At 41.4% G+C, this 20125-nt stretch overlaps 2 protein-coding genes and 1 long non-coding RNA gene across 3 annotated transcripts in view; 2 read left to right on the top strand and 1 right to left on the bottom strand.

Moving 5' to 3' along the window:
* The window catches only part of LOC141512515 (cytochrome P450 4A11-like), a 36707-nt gene extending 36305 nt beyond the window's left edge, over positions 1–402 (top strand). The window contains exon 13 of the mRNA XM_074221510.1: positions 1–402. This exon is cut by the window's left edge and continues 673 nt beyond it. The gene's annotated coding sequence lies outside the window, so the exon portion shown is untranslated.
* Positions 403–3017: 2615 nt separating this feature from the next.
* On the bottom strand, positions 3018–6693 carry LOC141512516 (uncharacterized). The gene is made up of 3 exons (XR_012475524.1): positions 6521–6693; positions 5513–5581; positions 3018–4284 (listed from the first exon to the last, which is right to left on the bottom strand). It is a non-coding gene; the product is annotated as an uncharacterized LOC141512516 (long non-coding RNA).
* A 9808-nt stretch (positions 6694–16501) lies between these two features.
* CYP4B1 (cytochrome P450 family 4 subfamily B member 1) overlaps positions 16502–20125 on the top strand; it is a 28640-nt gene continuing 25016 nt past the window's right edge. The window contains exon 1 of the mRNA XM_074221508.1: positions 16502–16705. Within this exon, the coding sequence (XP_074077609.1) occupies positions 16517–16705 (189 nt within the window). The 5' untranslated portion in view covers positions 16502–16516. The remainder of the gene's footprint in view (positions 16706–20125) is intronic.

The raw sequence follows: 20125 nt of genomic DNA, 5'->3' as shown, positions 1-20125 counted from the left end.
TCATGATCTCTTTCTAACACACAGTTGGAAGTGAGCTCTCTCTCCATCTTCTGGCCTGCAAAAACAATTGATTTGTACCTGTCTGATGGTCCTGTGATATCTTGATCTGATTGTTGGTGTTTTTAAAAAAATGTTCATGGGATTTTATTGCTGTAAAGATCTCTTGGCATGGAAGCTTCCTTTGCAGTTGCAATTGGACAAGCTGTCTTTGTAAATTATAGTCTTAGTTACTTGTGCCACTGGTAGATGAAATGACTTATTCTGGGTCATTGGGTCAGAGCCAGTATGTCAGAGGGAGAACTGAATCCAGGTCATCCCACTTCCAAGATTACCTTCTATCCCCTATGCCACCCTACTTTTTGATGGTTTATCATTTTCTTTACTCTATACCTCAGTTTACTAATCAATAAAATAATAATAATAATAATAATAATAATAATAATAATAATAATAATAATAATAAATACCCTTAGTTCCCAGGGTAGATGTTGTAAAATTTGTGGATGAACCACAAAACTCTTTAAATACCTCTTGGACTGGAAGTCTCCTGGGTCCATTCCTCTGCTTGGTTGTTTTTTTCTTCATTTTAAGAAAAATGCTCAGGTCAGCAAGTCTTCATCCTTTCCGACTCCCCTCCAGATGTTATCCAGATGTATACTGTTAGAAACTTGCTTGACACAAAATCAAGTATCAGCTTTTTATTTCTGCAAGAACTTCAGAGGAATCCTATGTTTCTGGCCAGAAGAGGGCTCCACACCTCTTCAGGAGGAGTAAACATTGAGTACAGAAGGGAGAAAGCTTTTATGGGGTTAATAAATTGCAATTTCTTCAGTCTCTCCCTTCCAAGGGTGAGATTGGTCTAACTCTCTTCTGGGTTATAATCTTCCTGACATGCCTTCTATATACTGCTCTTCAATATGTCCATCTACCCTCGTGATGTATTCCATGTTATGTAAATGAAGCTTAGTTTTATGCAGGGTATGCAATTTAATATGTATAGTCAGGGAGTAATAATGACATTAGGATCTTATATGTACCTAATAAAAAAGTAAATAGTCAGAAACAATATCCCCACAACCCAAGTTGCCAAAGTAACTTTGAGGATGGAGGAGTCCACTCTTCATGTCCTAGTCCTGGTGCTCATCCATGGGTCCCTTCATTTAGTGTACTGAGTCCATTCCCTTTCTGCAGTTTCAGTGGTCAGGAGCACTTGATATGGTCCTGTTCAGTTTGGTTGTAACTTTTCTCCTTTCCAAGACTTGATTAGCACACAGTCTATTGGCTTGCAATGATGTACAGCAAACTCCAGTGGTAGGGTTTGTGCCAGAAGGCCTTTAACTTGGGAGTTCTGAGAGGGAGGATGACACTGCCAAATAGTCTCTCAAAAATCTATCTTTTGTTTGGAAGGTGGGTATCTCATTTTTTCCATTCAGAAATGGCATACTATACAGTAAATCAAAGGGTGAGATTGCATTATCTTTTCCAGGAGTTATTCTAATTCTTAGCAGGGCAATAGGCAAGCATTTAGACCAAGGAAGTCTAGTCTTGATTCCAATTTTTAGTACGTCAAATCGGCATTCAAGAAGTTAATCTATTTGCTTCTTAATTAAGCTGAACTCTTGGGCATGGCCAATTTTATGTGAAGCAGGAATCCCCATTATCTATGTAGTTATGGGAATTGAAGGCCTCAAAAAACTTTCATGATTTGATATAATATGCTCAGTTTCCACTAAAGCCCAGTAAGATAACAACAACCACAACAACCACAACAACAACAATGTATTGTCCTTCATTTTTTAAGGTTTTAAATTTATTTTTATTAAAGATATTATTTGAGTTTTACAATTTCCCCCCAATATTGCTTCCCCGCCCCCAGAAAGCACTCTGTCAGTATTTACTTTGTTTCCATGTTGTACCTTGATCCAAACTGGGTGTGATGAGAGAGAAATCATATCCTTAAAGAGAAGAGAAGTCTAAGAGGTAACAAGATCAGACAATAAGATATCTGTTTTTTTTCCCTAAATTAAAGGGAATAGTCCTTGCACTTTGTTCAAACTCCACAGCTCCTTTTCTGGATACAGCTGTCACTCTCCTTTGAGGACAGCCCAAAATTGTTCCCGATTGTTGCACTGATCGAATGAGCAAGTCCTTCAAGGTTGAACATCACTCCCATGTTGCTGTTAGGGTGTACAGTGTTTTTCTGGTTCTGCTCATCTCACTCAGCATCAGTTCATGCAAATCCCTCCAGGTTTCCCTGAAATCCCATCCCTCCTGGTTTCTAACAGAACAATGGTGTTCCATGACATGCATATACCACAGTTTGCTAAGCCATTCCCCAATTGAAGGACATTTACTGGATTTCCAATTCTTTGCCACCACAAACAGGGCTGCTATGAATATTTTTGTACAAGTGATGTTTTTACCCTTTTTCCTCATCTCTTCAGGGTATAGACCCAGTAGTGGTATTGCTGGGTCAAAGGGTATGCACATTTTTGTTGCCCTTGTCCTTCATTTTCAAAGAAGACCCACAACATCAGGGAGGTGATGCCATGACAAGCATGTGAATTGGATTTGAATGAGGGGATTGCCATGCTAAGTCACCAGACTCACTTTCCCTCCAGAGTCATCTGGTTCCAGGGGTCAGATATGAATCAGAATGACTGGAGATGGCCCTGGATGGGAGGCAGTCAGGGTTAAGTGACTTGCCCAAGGTCCACTCAGTAGGATGCAAACTCCTGTCCTTCTGAATCCAAGCTTTATTTACTGTGCCACCTAATTGCCCTTGCTTCTCAAAAGGAATGTAGTTCTCTCCTGCAGGTGGCAGTCTAATGTTAAATTTAAATTTTTAAAATTACTCCAATCAATTTAATACAAATCTGGGTTACACAATTCCCGAAGAAATTCCATAGCTTAGCAGTTGATTCATAAGCTCTCTATGTTCTTTTCTATTTTAACATTGTTTTTAAATCAATTTTTAAAACTTCCAAAATCAATATTTTTATTTATACATAGTCACACTTGCTCATACCTTCTTTCTTTATGTTTTAACCATCTTCAATAAATTTTATATATTTCACATATAGTTCAAAAACCCAATGTTCTCTAGGCCTCTTCATTTTTCCTTGCAACCCTTTTATTATTCTCTTTGCAGGTCTTTGAAATTATTATTCAGACTGCACAACTTACATTTTCCCTTGATATACTGTTTAACCATATTTCAGCAGTGCCTAAAATTTTACAGATTGTGATGGTCCTTGTACTTTAGAAAGATTAATTTCCTGTCAGGTAAGTTTAGAGTCATCCCCCTTAAAATGTCAATTCTTAATAGGTTCTTGGGAATGAGAACAATCACTACAGAGTGCTCATTTTTGAGTAATTGACCTATCTTCATCACTATTTTAACTTGTTTTGCCTGAGTCTCTTTTCCTTATACAACCTGAACAAGTCAGGAATAGGGAAGCCCATCAATCTTATTCCTCTCCACACCTGCTTGTAGCAGGGCAATGAACAAACCTTTTCCAGGATATTCCTTTTTTTTTTTTTTTTTTGGTACTTATCTTGACTAGTGGCATGTTCGCCACTCCCATTTCCAGATTTATTGCCATCAGTATACTCCCAGTTATCTCCATTCCACTTAGCAGGATCCCAGTCTGCAGCAGTAGTGGCTATTGCCATATGAATTTTCTTTGTATCAGTTTTCTCTGTTAATCCAAAGAGAAGAGTGCTCACCCCCTGCCCCCTGCTCCTTCCGCAGTGGCTGTTATTGCTGGGGCCACCAACATGTCTGTCTCTTGCTCCCACACCTCTATTCATCAACTCTAGAACTTACTTGCATAGACACTCACCGGTCCTTCCCATCTCCTGCTTCTTTCCTATTCCCCAGCCACTCCAACCTTCCTCTGCCTACTGCACCCTTGGCACCTGCTCCTAAAAGAGAGAACCTGCTAATGTCATTGCTCTCTGCCTCTCCTCAGCTCCTCCTCTCTCCTCCTCTCTCCCTCTCTCCAAAAACTCAGAGGGAGTTTCACCCTTTTTCTAATGAATTTCCAAAGCCTAATTCAGATCCTGGGACTTTGGCACAGCTTCCTCAAATGCTACTATTATTAACTCTCCAAGATTCTGTATATGCCCTTTATGGGCTCCATTGCATATGGTTCTAAGCTGGGTCTGCATTGGGGTATTTCATCTCAACTGGAATCACTCCATTCAGAGGGTATGCCTTCTTTCCCATCCTTCCATGGCTGAAGAGGGATGCTGCTCTTCCAATCATACCTTTCTCTTCCCCTGTAAAGAGAATATTTAAAATGGACATCAGCTCTCCCCAAGTATATATGTTCAGACCCAAGAACCAATCCAGTTGCTCAGACAAACCCATGAGGTCCTCAATTAGTGACTTCATCTCTTTCTTTTCTTTGTGCTATGCAATGGTGTTAAGTAACTTGCCCTAGATCACACAGCTGGGTAATTATTAAGTGTCTGAGGCTGTATTTGAACTCAAGTCCTGCTGACTCCAGAGTGGGTGCTTTATCTAATGCACAACCTAGCTATTCAACTTAATTTCTTTCTTAAAAGCCCTAACTTCAGTGGTACTCAGGGGAGCATTCATGAAAGCAATTCCTCCCCCTTGTCTGCCCATAGGAACCTCTTGAAGAGGAAACAGGAGTTGTCATGGCCACACTTAACCCTTTCTCTTTTGGACTCTTCTGGAGAGGGTAGGTTTTCACATCCTTCTTGCATTGTTCTAACTCTTTTATTTTGCAAGGTAATGGGGTTAAGTGACTTGCCCATGGTCACACAGCTAGGTATTTATTAAGTGTCTGAGGTGGATTTGAACTCAGATCCTCCTGGCTCCAGGACTGGTGCTCTATCCATTGTGCCATCTAGATGCCCCCTGATTCTTTTCTTAATCTACTATACAGTCTCCCTTCTACTTCTCTTTCAGTGAACGAGAGGAGCAGAGGCAAGCTGTGGAGGAGAAGCAGGTGGAGGGGGAGGCAAAACAAGTGAGGGATGCAATGGCTTGGAGGGGTATTCTTTTTCCTTTCTCAGTGACTCTTTCCTTTTCATTTACATAAGTTCTTAGAATTTGACATACCCAATCCTCACCTGATCAGAATTTAGACCTAACCAGGAAAAGATTTAGGATAGTTCCTTGGTCCACGTCCAACAACAATACTTGGTCATTTTCTTTTTATCCTTCCCTCTTGTCCTAGAAGTATCCTTCCAATTATCTAATATTCTCCAAGAGGGCTATAAGGGGAAATGGCTTCCTGGATACCTTTCTCCTTTATAGGCACCTCAGAGCCTTACCCACTCATGTCCAAACCTATTAGTGTCCTCAAGCAGTTTCCTTAGGCTCCTGAACTTTGGGTCTCTGCATCTACAAAGGTTCCTTCCTTCCCTTTGCTCTATATATCAACTACCATGGTCTGCCAACTGCCTTTCCCAGATTCCTCTCAAGTTCTTATACCTGTGGTCTTTGCCATGGTCCCAGGAGGGAAAAAGAACTCACCATACAGAGACCCCTGAATTGCAGCGGGGAGCACTCTTCCCAAGGTCTCGCTCAACTCCATCCAAGTCCCTGTTTGGGTGCCAAGAGTTGTTAGTGTGTGGAATCAGAATTGTATGTTACAGCCTTGGTTTCTCTTTATATAGACTAATGAGAAGACTTGCACCAGAGAACAAAAAGTAGTCTACAAAAAGTCACCTGTTTTCTCTTCTCCAGAAGAGTGTACAACCTCCATAGTATGTTACAACTGGAGTGCAAAGTGTGGAAGCATGCAAGCCCCTTTTATCCTAGTCCCGAAGGTATCCCAACCCCCTGGCCCACCACCTAGTGGCTAGATAGCTGGCCTCACAATCTTTCCATGAGTATCCAGCCAATCAGCCCTATTTGAATCATTATTCAGATACAGTTTACCGATCAAAGAGAGATAATTATTTTTACCCTATCAGAGAGATAATTCTGTATCCTTCCATATACGGGAGTCAATCAGCTCTGTGCTCTATAATCTTTGTTGCCATCTGGCCTCGGGGAAGTGGCAACTTTGCAACCCTTGCTAACCTGGCTTTGGGAAAAAAGAAGACTCATTGAAACCATGAGGGAGGTTTCACTCATAGTCCCACTCATTAACAACATGCTTGACACAAATTAAATATCAGCTTTTTATTTCTGCAAGAACTTCATAGGAATCCTACATTTCTGACCAGAAGGGGACTCCCCACCTCTTCAGGAGAAGTGAGCCCTGAGTATAGAAGTGAAAAGGCATTTATGGGGGTTAGAAGGCTGCAATTTCATCAGTCCCTCCCTTCCCAGAGTTAGTTTGGTTCAACTCTCTTCTGGGTGACAATCTTCTTGAGACCTTCTACACATTGCTCTTTAATATGTTCCCCTCCCCTCATCATGCATCCCAAGTTATTTGAATGAATCTATTCAGAAAAGACACTAACATCTCTGTTGTGAAGGCTGTTGCCCTTTCTGGGGCTGCTTATCCACCTCTGGTGTCCACTTGTCACCTACCTCTCACTTGTGACTCCAAGAAGCTGTAGAATGCTTAGCAGTCACATCCTGGTGAAACTGAAGACAAATGAAATGGGACAGAAACAAATACTCCAAACATCAGGGGCTAGAGAGGAGGGATGGCATTCCTCCACCCCACTGCAGTTCATGGCACCTTCACTGTAGGTGATTTTCATCTACTAGAAACAACAAGAAACAGCATATTACTCTGGCAGTTTTTAAAATGCAGCCTGTCCTGTTCCTGCAGCCATTTAAAGAAGGCTACTCTCCCCTATATGATAGGGAGTGCAGGGAAATACAAGTTCTCTATATTAGGCATGCTCCATTACATACACATAATCATGCAAAAACACATTCCTATATTGGCCTTGGCCGAAAATCATATGCCTTACTCTGCATCCTGAGTCTATCACCTCCTTCTCATGAGGGACATAGAATGCTTCATCATTCAGGAATCATGGTTGGCCATTGCATTGAATCAGAGTACCCAAGTCTTTCAAAGTTGTGTTTTTCCAATATTGTTATTATTACATAAATTGATCTCTTGGTTCTGCTTACTTTATTGCATCAGTTCATACAAATTGCAGTTTGTTGCAGCTTGGTGATTTAGAAGGATCACTGCTTCCCCAAGAAGTTGAAAGAGAGGAGAGTATCACCAGAAAGAGGGGAGTTGGCCTGGGAAAAGGCCAAGGGATGAAGGGATTGCCATGCATGGGAAAAAGAATAGCTTTATGAGGAGAAAGTCTTAGAAAGTGATAGGAGAAAGAGATAGTGATCAGATCAAAACACTTTAATGTTCTTGATCAAGGCAGTAGAACATTTCTAAGTGATATCAAGATCAAAAGGATGCCATCTGAGGCAGAGTAGAGAAGGTCATGAAATTTTGGTAGCTTAAGGAAGTGGGAAATGAGGCTATTTGAGAGAACATCAACATATGTGTTGAAATCTCTTAGAGAGGGACACTTGGAGAGCTGCTATAGTTGTAGGAAATTTTTCTCTTACACCAATCTGAAATCTGCCTCCAGGTTCTTTCTAGGAATGTTGGGTCTTCATTTTGAGAGGAGGCAGTTTCTCATCCTTCTTTAGAAGGGTGAAAGATTCTCTAAACATGCTATTGAGAAAAAGAACTAGATTGTGGTCAGTTGGGTTACTCCTTGCTGAAAGAGATGATGTTCTGACGGGAAAAAAAAACTCAACAAGATGCAGGAAGAATGCTCTCTCTGGGGACCCGTGCTTGGAATAGCATAGAGTGCATCCCAAGAATCATCAAAACTGAGGACTTATTCACTAACTAATTGGAGGAGATTTAAAGTTACTACCAGGAGGAAACTTGCAAGATCATGATATTGTGAAATCTTTGGCACAGAAGAGAAGGTCAGAAAGGCAGAGGTAATGTCCTTTTTGCCTAGTGAAGGCTGGGACATTGACAGAGGAGGAAGGATATGAGAAGGAAAATGAGCATAAATAGGAGGATATGAATGGGATAGAAAGTGGTGACAGGGGCTTTTGGCTTTCTGGTCCTTGATGTAAGATAGGAGGACTTTTGGCCAGGGACAGCATAAATTGGATGAGGGTCAGAAAGACTATATTCTTATGAGTACTGGCTGTCCTGATTAAAATGGAATTTAATAACAAAGGTGAAGGGTGGGGTGATGAGGGGAGAAGGAAGGAATAAGAATCTAGAATCAGCTGCTAAATAAGTTTCTGTAGAGAACAGTAGGCAGAATAAAAGAAAAAATAATTGAGTGTGAGCATGTCTCTTGTAGGAGACAGTTTTCCTTGAAAGGCAACTTTTGGCTAGATTTCAGCAAAAATTCCTTAATAGGAGAGCTGTCCAAGCAGCTATGGGTCACTTTGAAAAGAGTTGCCCCCCCCCCCCCCTGATAATGGTCTGGTGGGAGTCCTTTTTGGGATAAGGGCAACTTGGACTGGCTGGTCTCTGAAATCCTTTCCAGTCCTAAAATCCTGCCATTCCACAGCTATATCTGTGATTCATCCTGTAAAGGCCAGGGTGGGGAGGATCCTTAGGTTTTGAGTGTGATGGTCTTCAGGATACAGCAAGAAGAGGAAGGGGGTAGATAATCTTTCAAAAGGCACCCTCTAGATTTGGCACCCAGGTTAAGCAACACTTTTGTCATTTGATCGAGCTTATGGTCGAATACCTAAGTCCCACACAATGAGGCAACTCAGGAACATGGGGGGACGACTATGGATTTTATAGGAAAGGATAGCATCTCAAGCAGGTACATCTTATTTGGTTCCTGACTTCTGATGCCACAGACAGGGAACCTACAATTAGTGAAGGAGTTAGAACCATGGACATTTCTATCACGAGAGGTTCCAAGCATAGATGCTCCCAGAAAAGAGAAGGGATATTCTAACATCAAAGAGAACCTATCCAAAGAAATGTTAAGTCCAGAAATCAATTGAATGGCTATCTCAGGATAATATGCCAGAATATATAAGCTTCCCAGTAGTAAGAAGTACAACTTATCAACCTTACAAAGTCATAGAGCAGAAAGGAAAGCTCCCAGGACACACCCTGGTAAACCATGTCAACAATTGGCCTAAACCAGAGGTAACAAACAGGCTTCGAACTCATCTGTGAGTTAGGGAGGTGTCTACCCCAAGCATGTAAACACTTCCCCGGTAGAATAAATGAATGAAAAGTTCCAATGGCTATGAAGGTGATTGAAGCTAGCATTGTAGAGTTCTTAGAGCTTGGCTAGACATCAAAGACAACAAGGTCATCCTCTGCATTCCAGTCCATCATCAGGTATAATGTCTTTTGTCTTACTATAGGATTCTGATGAATCAGGAAGAGACACTGAGGTCAATGACTTCACATGACTGCCTCACCTAAATCCAATTAATCTATGAATCAAAAGATATCACCCATACTGCTTTACCATTTTTATCTACCCCAAATCCACATCGAACAAGTGACAAAGCAGCAGGTGAAGATACACTGGGACTTATAGTTACCACTGTGCACACAGGTCAAAAGATCGACTTTTCACTGGACTAAAGTAGCATTGGGATTGAGTAGCCCCAGTTTATCTGAGCAGTTTTTTAAAAGGACCACAGTGCTCACCTTCTAATGTGAGGAAGGGACTGAAAAGGTGCCCTAAGAATGAACAGGGAATATATATATACATATATATATATATATATATATATATATATATGTATGTATGTATTTAGGTTTTTGCAAGGCAAAGGGGTTAAGTGGCTTGCCCAAGGCCTTACACAGCTAGGTAATTATTCAGTGTCTGAGGCTGGATTTGAACTCAGGTCCTCCTGACTCCAGGGCCGGTGCTCTATCCACTGCACCACCTAGTCACCCTAAGGAAATATTTCTTTATAGAGCTCTTTAAGATTTGCAAAAAGATTAACAAATATATTATTTCATTCCCACAATGTCCCTGAGAGGTAGATACTATTACATTTTAAAGATGAGGAAACTGAGGTAGATAGATGTTTAAGTGACTTGTTGAGGGTGTGCCTAGATTTGAAATCAGATCTTCCTGACTCTATCTAGCATGCCAACTAACTGCCTTTGAGTTTACAATTCTTTTACATATATTCACTGCTCAGACAGCCAGGTTGTTGGAGAATCAGATGAAAAATTCCCATAGTATACAGAGTCTGTTTGCTCAAATGATTTATCCAAGGCTGTTCAAATTCCTGCCTGTCCCCCAAGTTGACCCCAACATCTGCTCTGTGGACCCTCAAAGTTCAATTGGAAGAAACTCATTTGCACGCAACCACCTCACACTCAAGCAGCTGGTGAGAAGTCAATGACACTTCCCTACTAGTGTTGTACTGGCCTTTTCTCTTGTACTAAGGAGTTTTAGATCTCTTCCCCTTTCCTTACCCCTCCAGCTTCCATTACCACCAAGGTGTGGTAAAGGCTCTGCTGGGATTTTGATTAATTATGTCCTCAATAGGAAGGAGTAGGAGGGGAATTTGCTTTCTTATTGACCTGGAAAAAAAGAGAAAGAAAATAATACTCTTCAGTCAACCAACTGCCAGTAACCTAGACGAGATACTGACTATTGAAGGGGTCAAAGGGGAACATCTCTGAATGAAGCATCATACAACGTTATAGCTGGAGAGTTTGAAGCTTAAGACTTCTATTAATCAATCAAGTGCCACAGTATGGGGAAGAAAGACAGGAGAGGAAGGGGAGGAGAAGGAGGAGGAGGAAAAGAAGAAGAGGAAGAAGAGAAAAAAGAAGGAGGAATGGGAGGACAAATTGGCCTTGGTTACTCACGAAGCAACGACTTTGACAAGGGAAGGAAGAGGAATAAGCATTTCTATAATGTAGGGATGACCCTAAGTGTCATCAGACCTGTGTGGCAAGGCCTCATGGGTTACCAGGACTATTTTTATGTGGCTAGAAAGGAGGCAGAATAAACACCACTACCGACTTCTCTCCCCACTCATCAAGAGACAAAAAAGTCACATAGCTCATAAATGTTTGTGACTGGATGACTTTCTGACTCCAAACCTATCTCTCTATCCACAGAGCACCTCAATGACTCTAAAAGAGGTGTGGGAGGAAGGAGAAGGAATGGTTTGTTGTAAGAAATGCAAGATCCTCCAGACCAAATAGGTTTTTTGCACTATCAGAATGACAATTTTCATTCTCCTTCTCATCTTCCTCCTCAACATTATTATTTATAAATTTTAGGAGGGGTGAAATGACCTACTTTTCTGCTTCTAATATTGGTTTTCCCATCAGTAAAACAGTCATAATCCTGGTTCCAGCAAATACTTAAAAAAATTCTCTCCTGTGTGTAAGGTACTGGAGAGCTGTGCTAAAATAAAATTAAAAAATTAAAAATTACGAAAGGGAAGGCTACTTTAAGGAATTTAAGATTGCTTTTAAGGAATTTATATTCCAATGATATGAATGGTTTAGTGGAAAAATCTTTGCGTGTGACAACCAGGGTTGAGTTCAAATCTGTCCTATGTTCCATGAACATGGACAAATAATTTAATCTCTCTGGGGATCAGTTTCCTTATTTGTCAAATGAAGGTGTTAGACTAAATGACCTCTCAGGTCCCAGGATCCTGGGCTAATCTTAGCAGGAGAAGTCACTGGTGAAACTGGCTCCTATCTTGAGCTTTGAAAGCCCCACACCCAAAGGGAAGGGTTAGAGATTAGAAGGATTTAGGGCTGAGTCAGTTCATAAAGAAAAAGAGATGGCCATACAGCACAACAAAGATGTTTGGAATTGATTCAATGCATCCTGCAATCTGCTTTATAGAAGACTGTTCCTTGGGTGCAATGATCTAGACTTCTTTTTCATAAAACCAACAGAGCCTCAGAAGTTTGAAGTTGGAAAGACCTCAGAAATGATCTCTTCCTGCACCCTTCTTCAGGGTTAGGCTCAGGTCCATTCAGTTCACTGATTCAGACTTGAGGGTTAAAATGCAACAAGGCCCTCCTGGATCACAACATTAAAAAAAAGGCTTTAATAATATTCCATCAATTTATCAATAAACATTTATTCTATCAATCGAACTTTTTTTAATTTTATTTTTATTCTTATTTTGTACAAATGTTTTTTTACATTAATAAAATATTCTTGTTTAAGAGTAAACAAAATACCCCCTCCCCCCCATAAATATAGACTTGCTTGAGCAATAAAGTAAAGGGGAGAGAAAAAAATTAAAATTAAAAAAAATAATAGTAATAATTGTAGGTATGGCCAGGTGGCGCAATGGATGAAGCACCAGCCCTGGAGCCACGAGCACCCAAGCCCACATCTAGCTCCGTAGACCCAACAATCACCCAGCTGTGTGACATGTAAGCCACCTGATCCCCACTGCCCTGAAAAAACCAAAAAAGAAGGAAAAAAAAGACCCAAAATAAAATAAAATAGTAATAATAGTAGGGGTGGCTGGGTGGTGCACAGAGCATTGGCCCTTGAGTCAGGAGCACCGGGGTCCAAATCCGTCCTCAGACAACCAACGATCAACCTGCTATACATCTCCAGGCAGGCCATCCAGCCCCATCTGCCCTGCACCCTCCCCCAAATAATAATAATAAAAAATGTGCCTCAGTCTTTGTTCCAACGCCAACAACTCTGTCATGCGTGGATCACATTCTTTATGGTAAGTCCATCGCAAAAGTTACTTCCATATTTTTTCAACGTTGCCATTGCTGATCGCAACTCCCTCCTTTCTTATTTCTCCACTACCATGTACTCTATTTTCTCTCCTTTCACTCTGACTCTGCTGTAGGGTAGCTGAGTGGTGCAGCAGACAGATCCCTGGTCCTAGGGCCAAGAGGCCCCGAGCTCCCATACCACCGCTTAGGCCTAGCATCCACCTGGCCCTATGGTCCTGGACAGGCCTTCCAATCCCAGCCCCTTGAAAAAAAGTAAAAAAGAAAGTGTGTTATATCTGACCACTCTCCCCCCATGGTCCATCCTCTCCTCCTTTATTCACATCCCCACCCCTTCCCCCTGCTCCCCCCTCCTTCTTACTCCAGATGTCTATACCCCATTGAGTATATATGCTGTTTCCTTCTAGCCACTTCTGATGAGAGCAAAGGTTCCCTCAATCCCCCTTGCCTCCCCCCTTCCATATCATTGCAATAGCTCATTGTAATAAAGAAAAATCTTATTATATGAAATATCTTGGCCTATTCCCCCTCTCCTTTTGCTTTCTCCCATTACATTTCCCTTTTTTCTATTGACTCCATTTTTATACCATATTTTATCTTCAAATTCAGCTTTCTCCTGTGCTTCAACTATAAAAGCTCCCTCTACCTGCTCTATTAACTGAGAAGGTTCATATGAGCATTATCAGTGTCATTTTTCTATGCAGGAATACATGCAGTTCATCATCATTAAGTCCCTCATATTTTCCCCTTCTCCTCCAATCTCCATGCTTCACCTGAATCCTGTCTCTGAAGATCAAACCTTCTGTTCAGCTCTGGCCATTCCAAAAGGAACATTTGAAATTCCCCTGGTTCATTGAAAGTCCATCTTTTTCCCTGGAAGAGGACATTCAGCCTTGATGGGTAGTTCATTCTTGGCTGCATTCTAAGCTCTTTTGCCTTCCGGTATATTGTATTCCAAGCCCTAAGAGCTTCCAATGTAGCTGCTGCTAAGTCCTGTGTGATCCTGACTGCAGCTCCACGATATCTGAACTGTGTCCTTCTGGTTGCTTGTAATATTTTCTCTTTGACTTGGGAGTTCTGGAACTTGGCTATAGTATTCCTAGGGGTTGGTTTTTTGGGATCTCTTTCTTGGGGGGATCAGTGGATTCTCTCCATTTCTATTTTGCCCTCTGTTTCTAGAATATCAGGGCAATTTTACTGTAGTAATTCTTTGAAAATGATGTCAAGGCTCTTTTCCTGATCATGACTTTCAGGTATTCCAATAATTTTTAAATTATCTTTCCTAAGTCTGTTTTCCATATCAGTTGTTTTTTTCAATGAGATATTTCACATTTTCTCCTAATTTTTCATTTTTTTTTGTTTTGAAGTATTGATTCCTGATTTCTGGTAAATTCATCAATCTCCCTGAATTTTGTTCTTTCTCTGAAGGATTTGTTCTCCTCAGAGAGTTTTCTTATCTCTTTTTCCATCTGGCCAATTTTGCTTTCTAAAGCATTCTTCTCCTCCATAACTTTTTTGAACTGTTTTATCCATTTGACCTAAGCTGGTTTTTAGCATGCTATTTTCTTCAGCATTTTTTGGATTTCCTTGACTAGGCTGCTGACTTCATTTTCATGTTTTTCCTGCATCTCTCTCATTTCTTTTCCCAGTTTTTCTTCTAATGCCATCATTTGATTTTCAAAGTCTTTTTTGAGCTCTGTCATAGTCTGAGCCCAATTTCTGTTTTTCTTGGAGTCTTTAGATGCAGGAGCTTGGGCTTCCTCATCTTCAGACTGAGTATTTTGATCCTTCTTGGGCTCATTTGCAAAATATTTCTCAATGGTCTTCCTCTTGTTTTTCTGCTTGCTCATTTTCCCAGCCTAAGCCTGTTTTTGGGGTACTTCCTGAGCTTTTGGGACACTCCCACAAGGCTCTCAGTGTGTGAGGCTCTGTCCTCCCTCCTGGTCTGTGAATGACTATAAGCGCCCCCCTCTGCCACGGGGCTGAGGTGGGGGGGCCCTGCTGTTCTATGGGGGGGCCTAGACTGTGATCAGGATCTGAATGTGGTCAGAGCTCCAGAGTCCTGTTCCAGGGGCAGAGGACAGAGCTCAGCAGTCTCTCTTCACTCCCCTCCCTAGGTTCAATGGGCTCATGCCCTGGGGGCTCCTGCTTACTGGCTCCCCCTGCTTCTGTTTCCTGGATCTGGGCTGTGGAAGTTGCTTGCTGTGTGCCCTGAGGGCTGGGCTCCACGTACTCGCTCTGGCAGAGGTCCCCTGCTATTCCCCCAATTTGTGCCCAGTGCTCCCTGGGATGTAGCTCAGGAAACACCCCCACTGCTATGAGCTGGGGCTCCTAGCACCCTGGGGCTGCCTCGGGGAGGCTGAAGTTCTTTTGCTCTGGCAGGCCACCCCTCCAACCCTGGGGGAGCAGAGCCTTTCTGCTCTTTTCCAGGTTACCTTGAGTAGGAGAACTGCCTTGCTGGGCCATAGAGATTTACACTTCCAACTGACAAGTGATAAGTGTCTGAAATATAGTAAGCGTGTAAATAGAGAGAAAAGGGTGATGGGAGAAGTGTGGAAGAGGTAGACTGCACAAAATTTGTCAATGGTTTGGACATAAGCAAAGAGAAAGTAGGAGAGAGATTCACACACACAGATGTATACATTGAGAAAGAAAGAGAGGAGGGGGGAGAGAGAGAAGATAGTAAGCTTTGATCTACATTTAAATACACAGTTCTTTCTCTGATTATGGATGGTATTTTCTATCACAAGTCTTAGAATTGTCTTTGATTTATTATACTGTTGAAATATGCAAATCCATCATAGTTGATCCTCATCCAGTGTTGCTTAGTGTGTATAATGAAGTTGTTCTCACTTCACACAGTATTAGTTCATGCAAATCTTTCCAAGCTATTCTGAAGTTCCATTCCTCATGATTTCTTATAGAACTTTTAGTGTTCTAACATATTCATATACCACAATTTGTTCAAATATTCTCTGACTGATGGCATCCCATCAATTTCCAATTCTTTGCCATTATGAAAAGAATGTTATAAATATTTTGATATATGTGACTTTTTTTACACCTTTTTGTGATCTCTTTGGGTTAAGGTATTATTGGATCAAAGGGTACGCACCGTTCTATTGCCCTTTTGGGCATAATTCCAAATTCTTCTTCAGAAAGGTTGGTTGAGTTCATAACTCCACAGTGCAATTTTCTTAAGGAGTGGGGTAATATAACTGGGAAGCAAAAAAAAGTATAAATTAGACAAAAGCCAAAGAGTAGGAATGACTGATGACATAAGAACTGAAAGGGCTAGGATCAATAGTAGAAATGGAGAAATTAATCTTGAAAATAACCACCTCTGGGGCTACTAGGTGGTGCAGTGGATAGAGCACCGGCCCTGGAGTCAGGAGTACCTGAGTTCAAATCTAACCTCAGACACTAAATTATTACCTAGCTGTGTGGCCTTGGGCAAGCTACTTAACCGCATTGCCTTGCAAAACCTAAAAAAAAAAAAAGAAAAGAAAAGAACTACCTCTTCTTCAGAGACTAGAGCAAAAGTAGAGAGAATAAACAGTTGTATTCTCCAGGGAGTCATTGTCTTCTTTCTTTGCAGCTTATTGGTTGTTTTCTTTTGGAGTCAATTCTGAAAGCCTGGAAAGTTTGCCAAAGAATAGAGTAAAATCCTCTCTGTTATTTCCTCTCCATAGTCTGATTCTGGGCTACTCCAGGGATCCAGTTGTAGATAAACTTGTTTCCCTTGGGTGTGGTAAAGGAAGTGGAGCCCCAGAATTGGCCAGATGCCCAGGTCTGTGGTATAAGAGAGGAAGGCTGCCTGTAGTAGGGCAGTGCTTGTTTCCAGAGAAGAGATCTTCATGTTCTCGTGGCTCTCTTCTTGGCTCCCTGAGAGCCTCCCCAGGCTGTGGTTATGGGTAGCTTCCTTGGCTGTGACCCTGGGCCTTTTTCAACTGACCAGGCTCCTGGCCAGGAGGCAGAAGTTTCTTCAAGCCCTAAAGAGCTTCCCTGGACCACCCACCCACTGGCTTTTGGGGCATGCCAATGAGGTAGGTCCAGGCTCTTGACCAGGGGCAAAGGCAAGAGGGATAGATTTGAAGAGGTGGAAGACAGGCATACATACAGAAAAAAAAGAAAGAGGGAGAGGGAAAGGAAGAAGAAAGACAAGGGGAGGGCATGATAAATAAAGGCAAAAAATAAATTTCAGGATCTTAGTAATGAAAAACTCTGAAGTAGCTAGCTCCCCTAATTTCCAACCAAGATTTCTTATTCTACCAGTTGTATTACTGGATTGTGTAGTAATTTGCTTCTGCTAGAAGGCCAGCAGTGAAGGGAGAATGCAGCCTTCTCATACTAGCCCTTTTTCATTACAGCTCTCATTGTAGGAAGAGTTTTAACCTGATGAATCTGACTACAATAACCATTTGCCCCCACTCCCAATTTTTCTGTTTTGCCCTTGGAAAAAGGGAAGAAGGGAAGAATGGGTAGAAGTGTGCCCGAACATTGGCCCTTTGGATTTCCTAGAACTAGAGCTATGCCTAAGGGTGGAGAGAAACAAGGAGAGGGCAAAGGAGAAGAAAAGGTCCAGTGATGACAAAGAAGAAAGAAGGGGAGAGGCAAAGAAAGGGGGAACAGGGACAGGATTGCATGGAAAAGAAAGACTGAGAGGGAAAGAGGAGGAGATGGAGGGAGTAGAGAGAGGAAAAGGAGAAAGAGAAGAAAGTGAGGAGGGAGGAGAGGGGACACTGGGAAGGAGAAGGAAAGGGAAAGGGGAAAGGGAGAAATGGGGATAGGGAAGTGATGAGGAGAAGGAAGAAAATTATTTGTTTTGCTCCTGAGAAATGGGTTTTATGATTTTCTTCATCAGTAAAGCTGATGGTTTTCTCAGTCCTCAATCTTCTTGATTCTGACAAACCCACCCATCTAGACATTTTGTAGACTTTTGTCTTCTGTACTATTCCTCTCTGCTGGTTGTCAGATCTCGTTGCTGACTGTTTCTTCTAATTCCTCTTTATTGGATCAGTGTCCAAGTCTTGTTAGCTTGCCATTGGACCCAACTGGTTCCAGAAGAGAAAGTCACTGGTGACTTTCCACAGCCCTCTCTCACTTAAATCCAATTCTCTTGCATTTCATTGCATCATCTATCTGATACCATGATCCTCTTTAAGAACAAAGTGTACACTGAAAATAGACTTAAATTTAGAGAATGTGTGGCAAAGGGCAGTAATTCACAGCTCCTCAAAGTCCTTCTCTCCCCTTTCTTGATGATCCCATTGGGCAGGGGAAGGCCTAACTTTTTTGGAGAGTTGCTTAACTCCCTTCCTCTGAATAGTTCATTTGTTCTTAATAGATCTTAAAAGTTATCAGCTGTTTCAGCTGTTCCAATGAGAAGTCTATGTCCTTTTTTTTGATGTTTGTAAGATTGTTCTCTGGTCAGGAAGAAGAGGAAACATGAAGTCTTTCTCACCTCTAAGAGCTTGGTGCGACCACTCTCCTATATCTGCAGCCTTGAATACTAGAATTTGGACTGCCTCACTCCTAATCAAGCATGACTGAGTCTTTTCAGTCAATCTCAAAATACTTCTTGTGTAGAATATTTTCATTTATTCCTTCTCAAATTGATGATTTAATTTTCTTTGATGAATCAGTGCCCATGTCTTGGTTCCTAAGCAGGGACATATATGGGCTTCACCCTAGGCCCCCTTCTCTTCCCTCTCTACTTTCATCAAATAAGATTTCATAAGTTATTCCTTAGTTCAATGCCCCTAACAGAATGACTAATTGAACTTAAGTATTCACACCTTTTAATCCATCCTCCACACAACTCGCAGAACAATCTATCTAAGGTATAGGTCTAATCATGGTGCCACTTTGCCTCCAAGCTATGAATTTGTTGCTCTCAAATAACATATGAATGACTCAAGCTGGTATTTAATCTGGGGCACCATTCCCCAGTTGCCTTGTAATTACTCTTCTAGTCTTATTTCATATTATTCCCTTCGTGTACTCTTTGTTATTGCCATGTTCAACCTCTAACCACTCCCTGAATTTAAAAAAACCCTCATCTCCCACTCCTAAACATTTGCAGAAGCCATCTCCCTTGCTTTGAAAGATTTTTCTCAGTTTGACTCTTTAAATCCCTTTCTCTAAGCCTCAGTTCAGATGTTCCCTTCTCCGTGAAGCATTCCCTGATGCCTCTGCCTCACATTTATTAATATTTTCCCATTCCTCAATAGAAAGGATGGAATGCATTTGTTGACCTTCTGTTCAGTAATGACTGACTCTGTGATCCCATTTGGGATTTTCTTGATGAAGATGCTAGAGTGACGTGCCTTCTTCTCCAGCTCACCTTACAGCTGAGGAAAGTGAAGCAAACATGTTGTTGAGGGGATAAGATGAAATTATATTGTGAAGCACTCCACATACTTTTTGGCTGGCTAACTAGGTGACATTGTGGTTGGAGTGCTGGGCTTAGAGTCAGGAAAACTGTGCCAGCATATTTCCATGTCTCACCATTGATACTTTGGAAGAGTGAGTGGGCTCTTGTATCATTTCTTCTGATCTCTGTGTGAGTGCTTGTCTTGTGTAAATTCTTTGTAAAATAGTTTTATAGGCAAATCTATGTTTGGGATTCAAACAGCAGGACCAGTATCTTGTTATCGTGTTCTCTGAAGTAGAATTTTTGTTATTTTGATGTTTTGAAAGGTAGTGGGTTAAGTGACTTGCCCAAGGTCACACAGCTAAGTAAATATTAAGTGTCTGAGGCCAGGTTTGAATTCTTCCTGACTCCAGGACCGGTGCTCTATCCACTGCATCACCTAGGTGCCCCTGAAGTAGAATTTGAATAGTTGACATTTCTACTTGAGAAAGGACCTGCATGCTGGAAACCTTCTCTTGTCAGGTGAGCTTCAGAATCTTCCTAAGACAATTCAAATGCAAGCAGTGGTGCTGATAGACTGTCTAGTTTTCACAAGCATGCAACAATAAAGTCAGTACAACAACTCTGTGGAAATTCAGCTTGATATTCTGTCTAATATTTCTTCTCTCCTACATTTTCCTTCAGTCTCCCAAATACTGAGCTAACCCTAGCAATGTATGAGTCAAGCTTGTTGTGTGTGTGTGGACATCTCTGGAAAGGATTTGCCAAGATAAGTGAACTTATCCACAACATTTAAAATTTCTTCATTTGCCGTAAGCAATGATTGCCTTTATGGATAGTGTGATATTAGCTGATAGAAAATCTATTGTCTTGGTATTGTCAGACACTTAAAATTAGCACAAATAGTAGATGATAGATGCATATTCTGTTGCATTTCAGTCTTTGGCATTGAGCACACAATCATCTGTGAATGAAAAAAAAATCACACACCAATCCTCCTTCAGTTTTGGCTGTAGCCTTTTCAACTTAAATATTCTATCATCAGTGCAGTAGCTGACCTGGGTGCTATTTTTGTTCTTGTTAAAGGCAT

The sequence above is a fragment of the Macrotis lagotis genome, chromosome 2 (genome assembly GCF_037893015.1).
Source record: "Macrotis lagotis isolate mMagLag1 chromosome 2, bilby.v1.9.chrom.fasta, whole genome shotgun sequence".
In the NCBI taxonomy this organism is placed as follows: domain Eukaryota; kingdom Metazoa; phylum Chordata; class Mammalia; order Peramelemorphia; family Peramelidae; genus Macrotis; species Macrotis lagotis.
The sequence above is the reverse complement of the archived record's forward strand: the minus strand, read 5'-3'. Positions and strand labels throughout refer to the sequence as shown.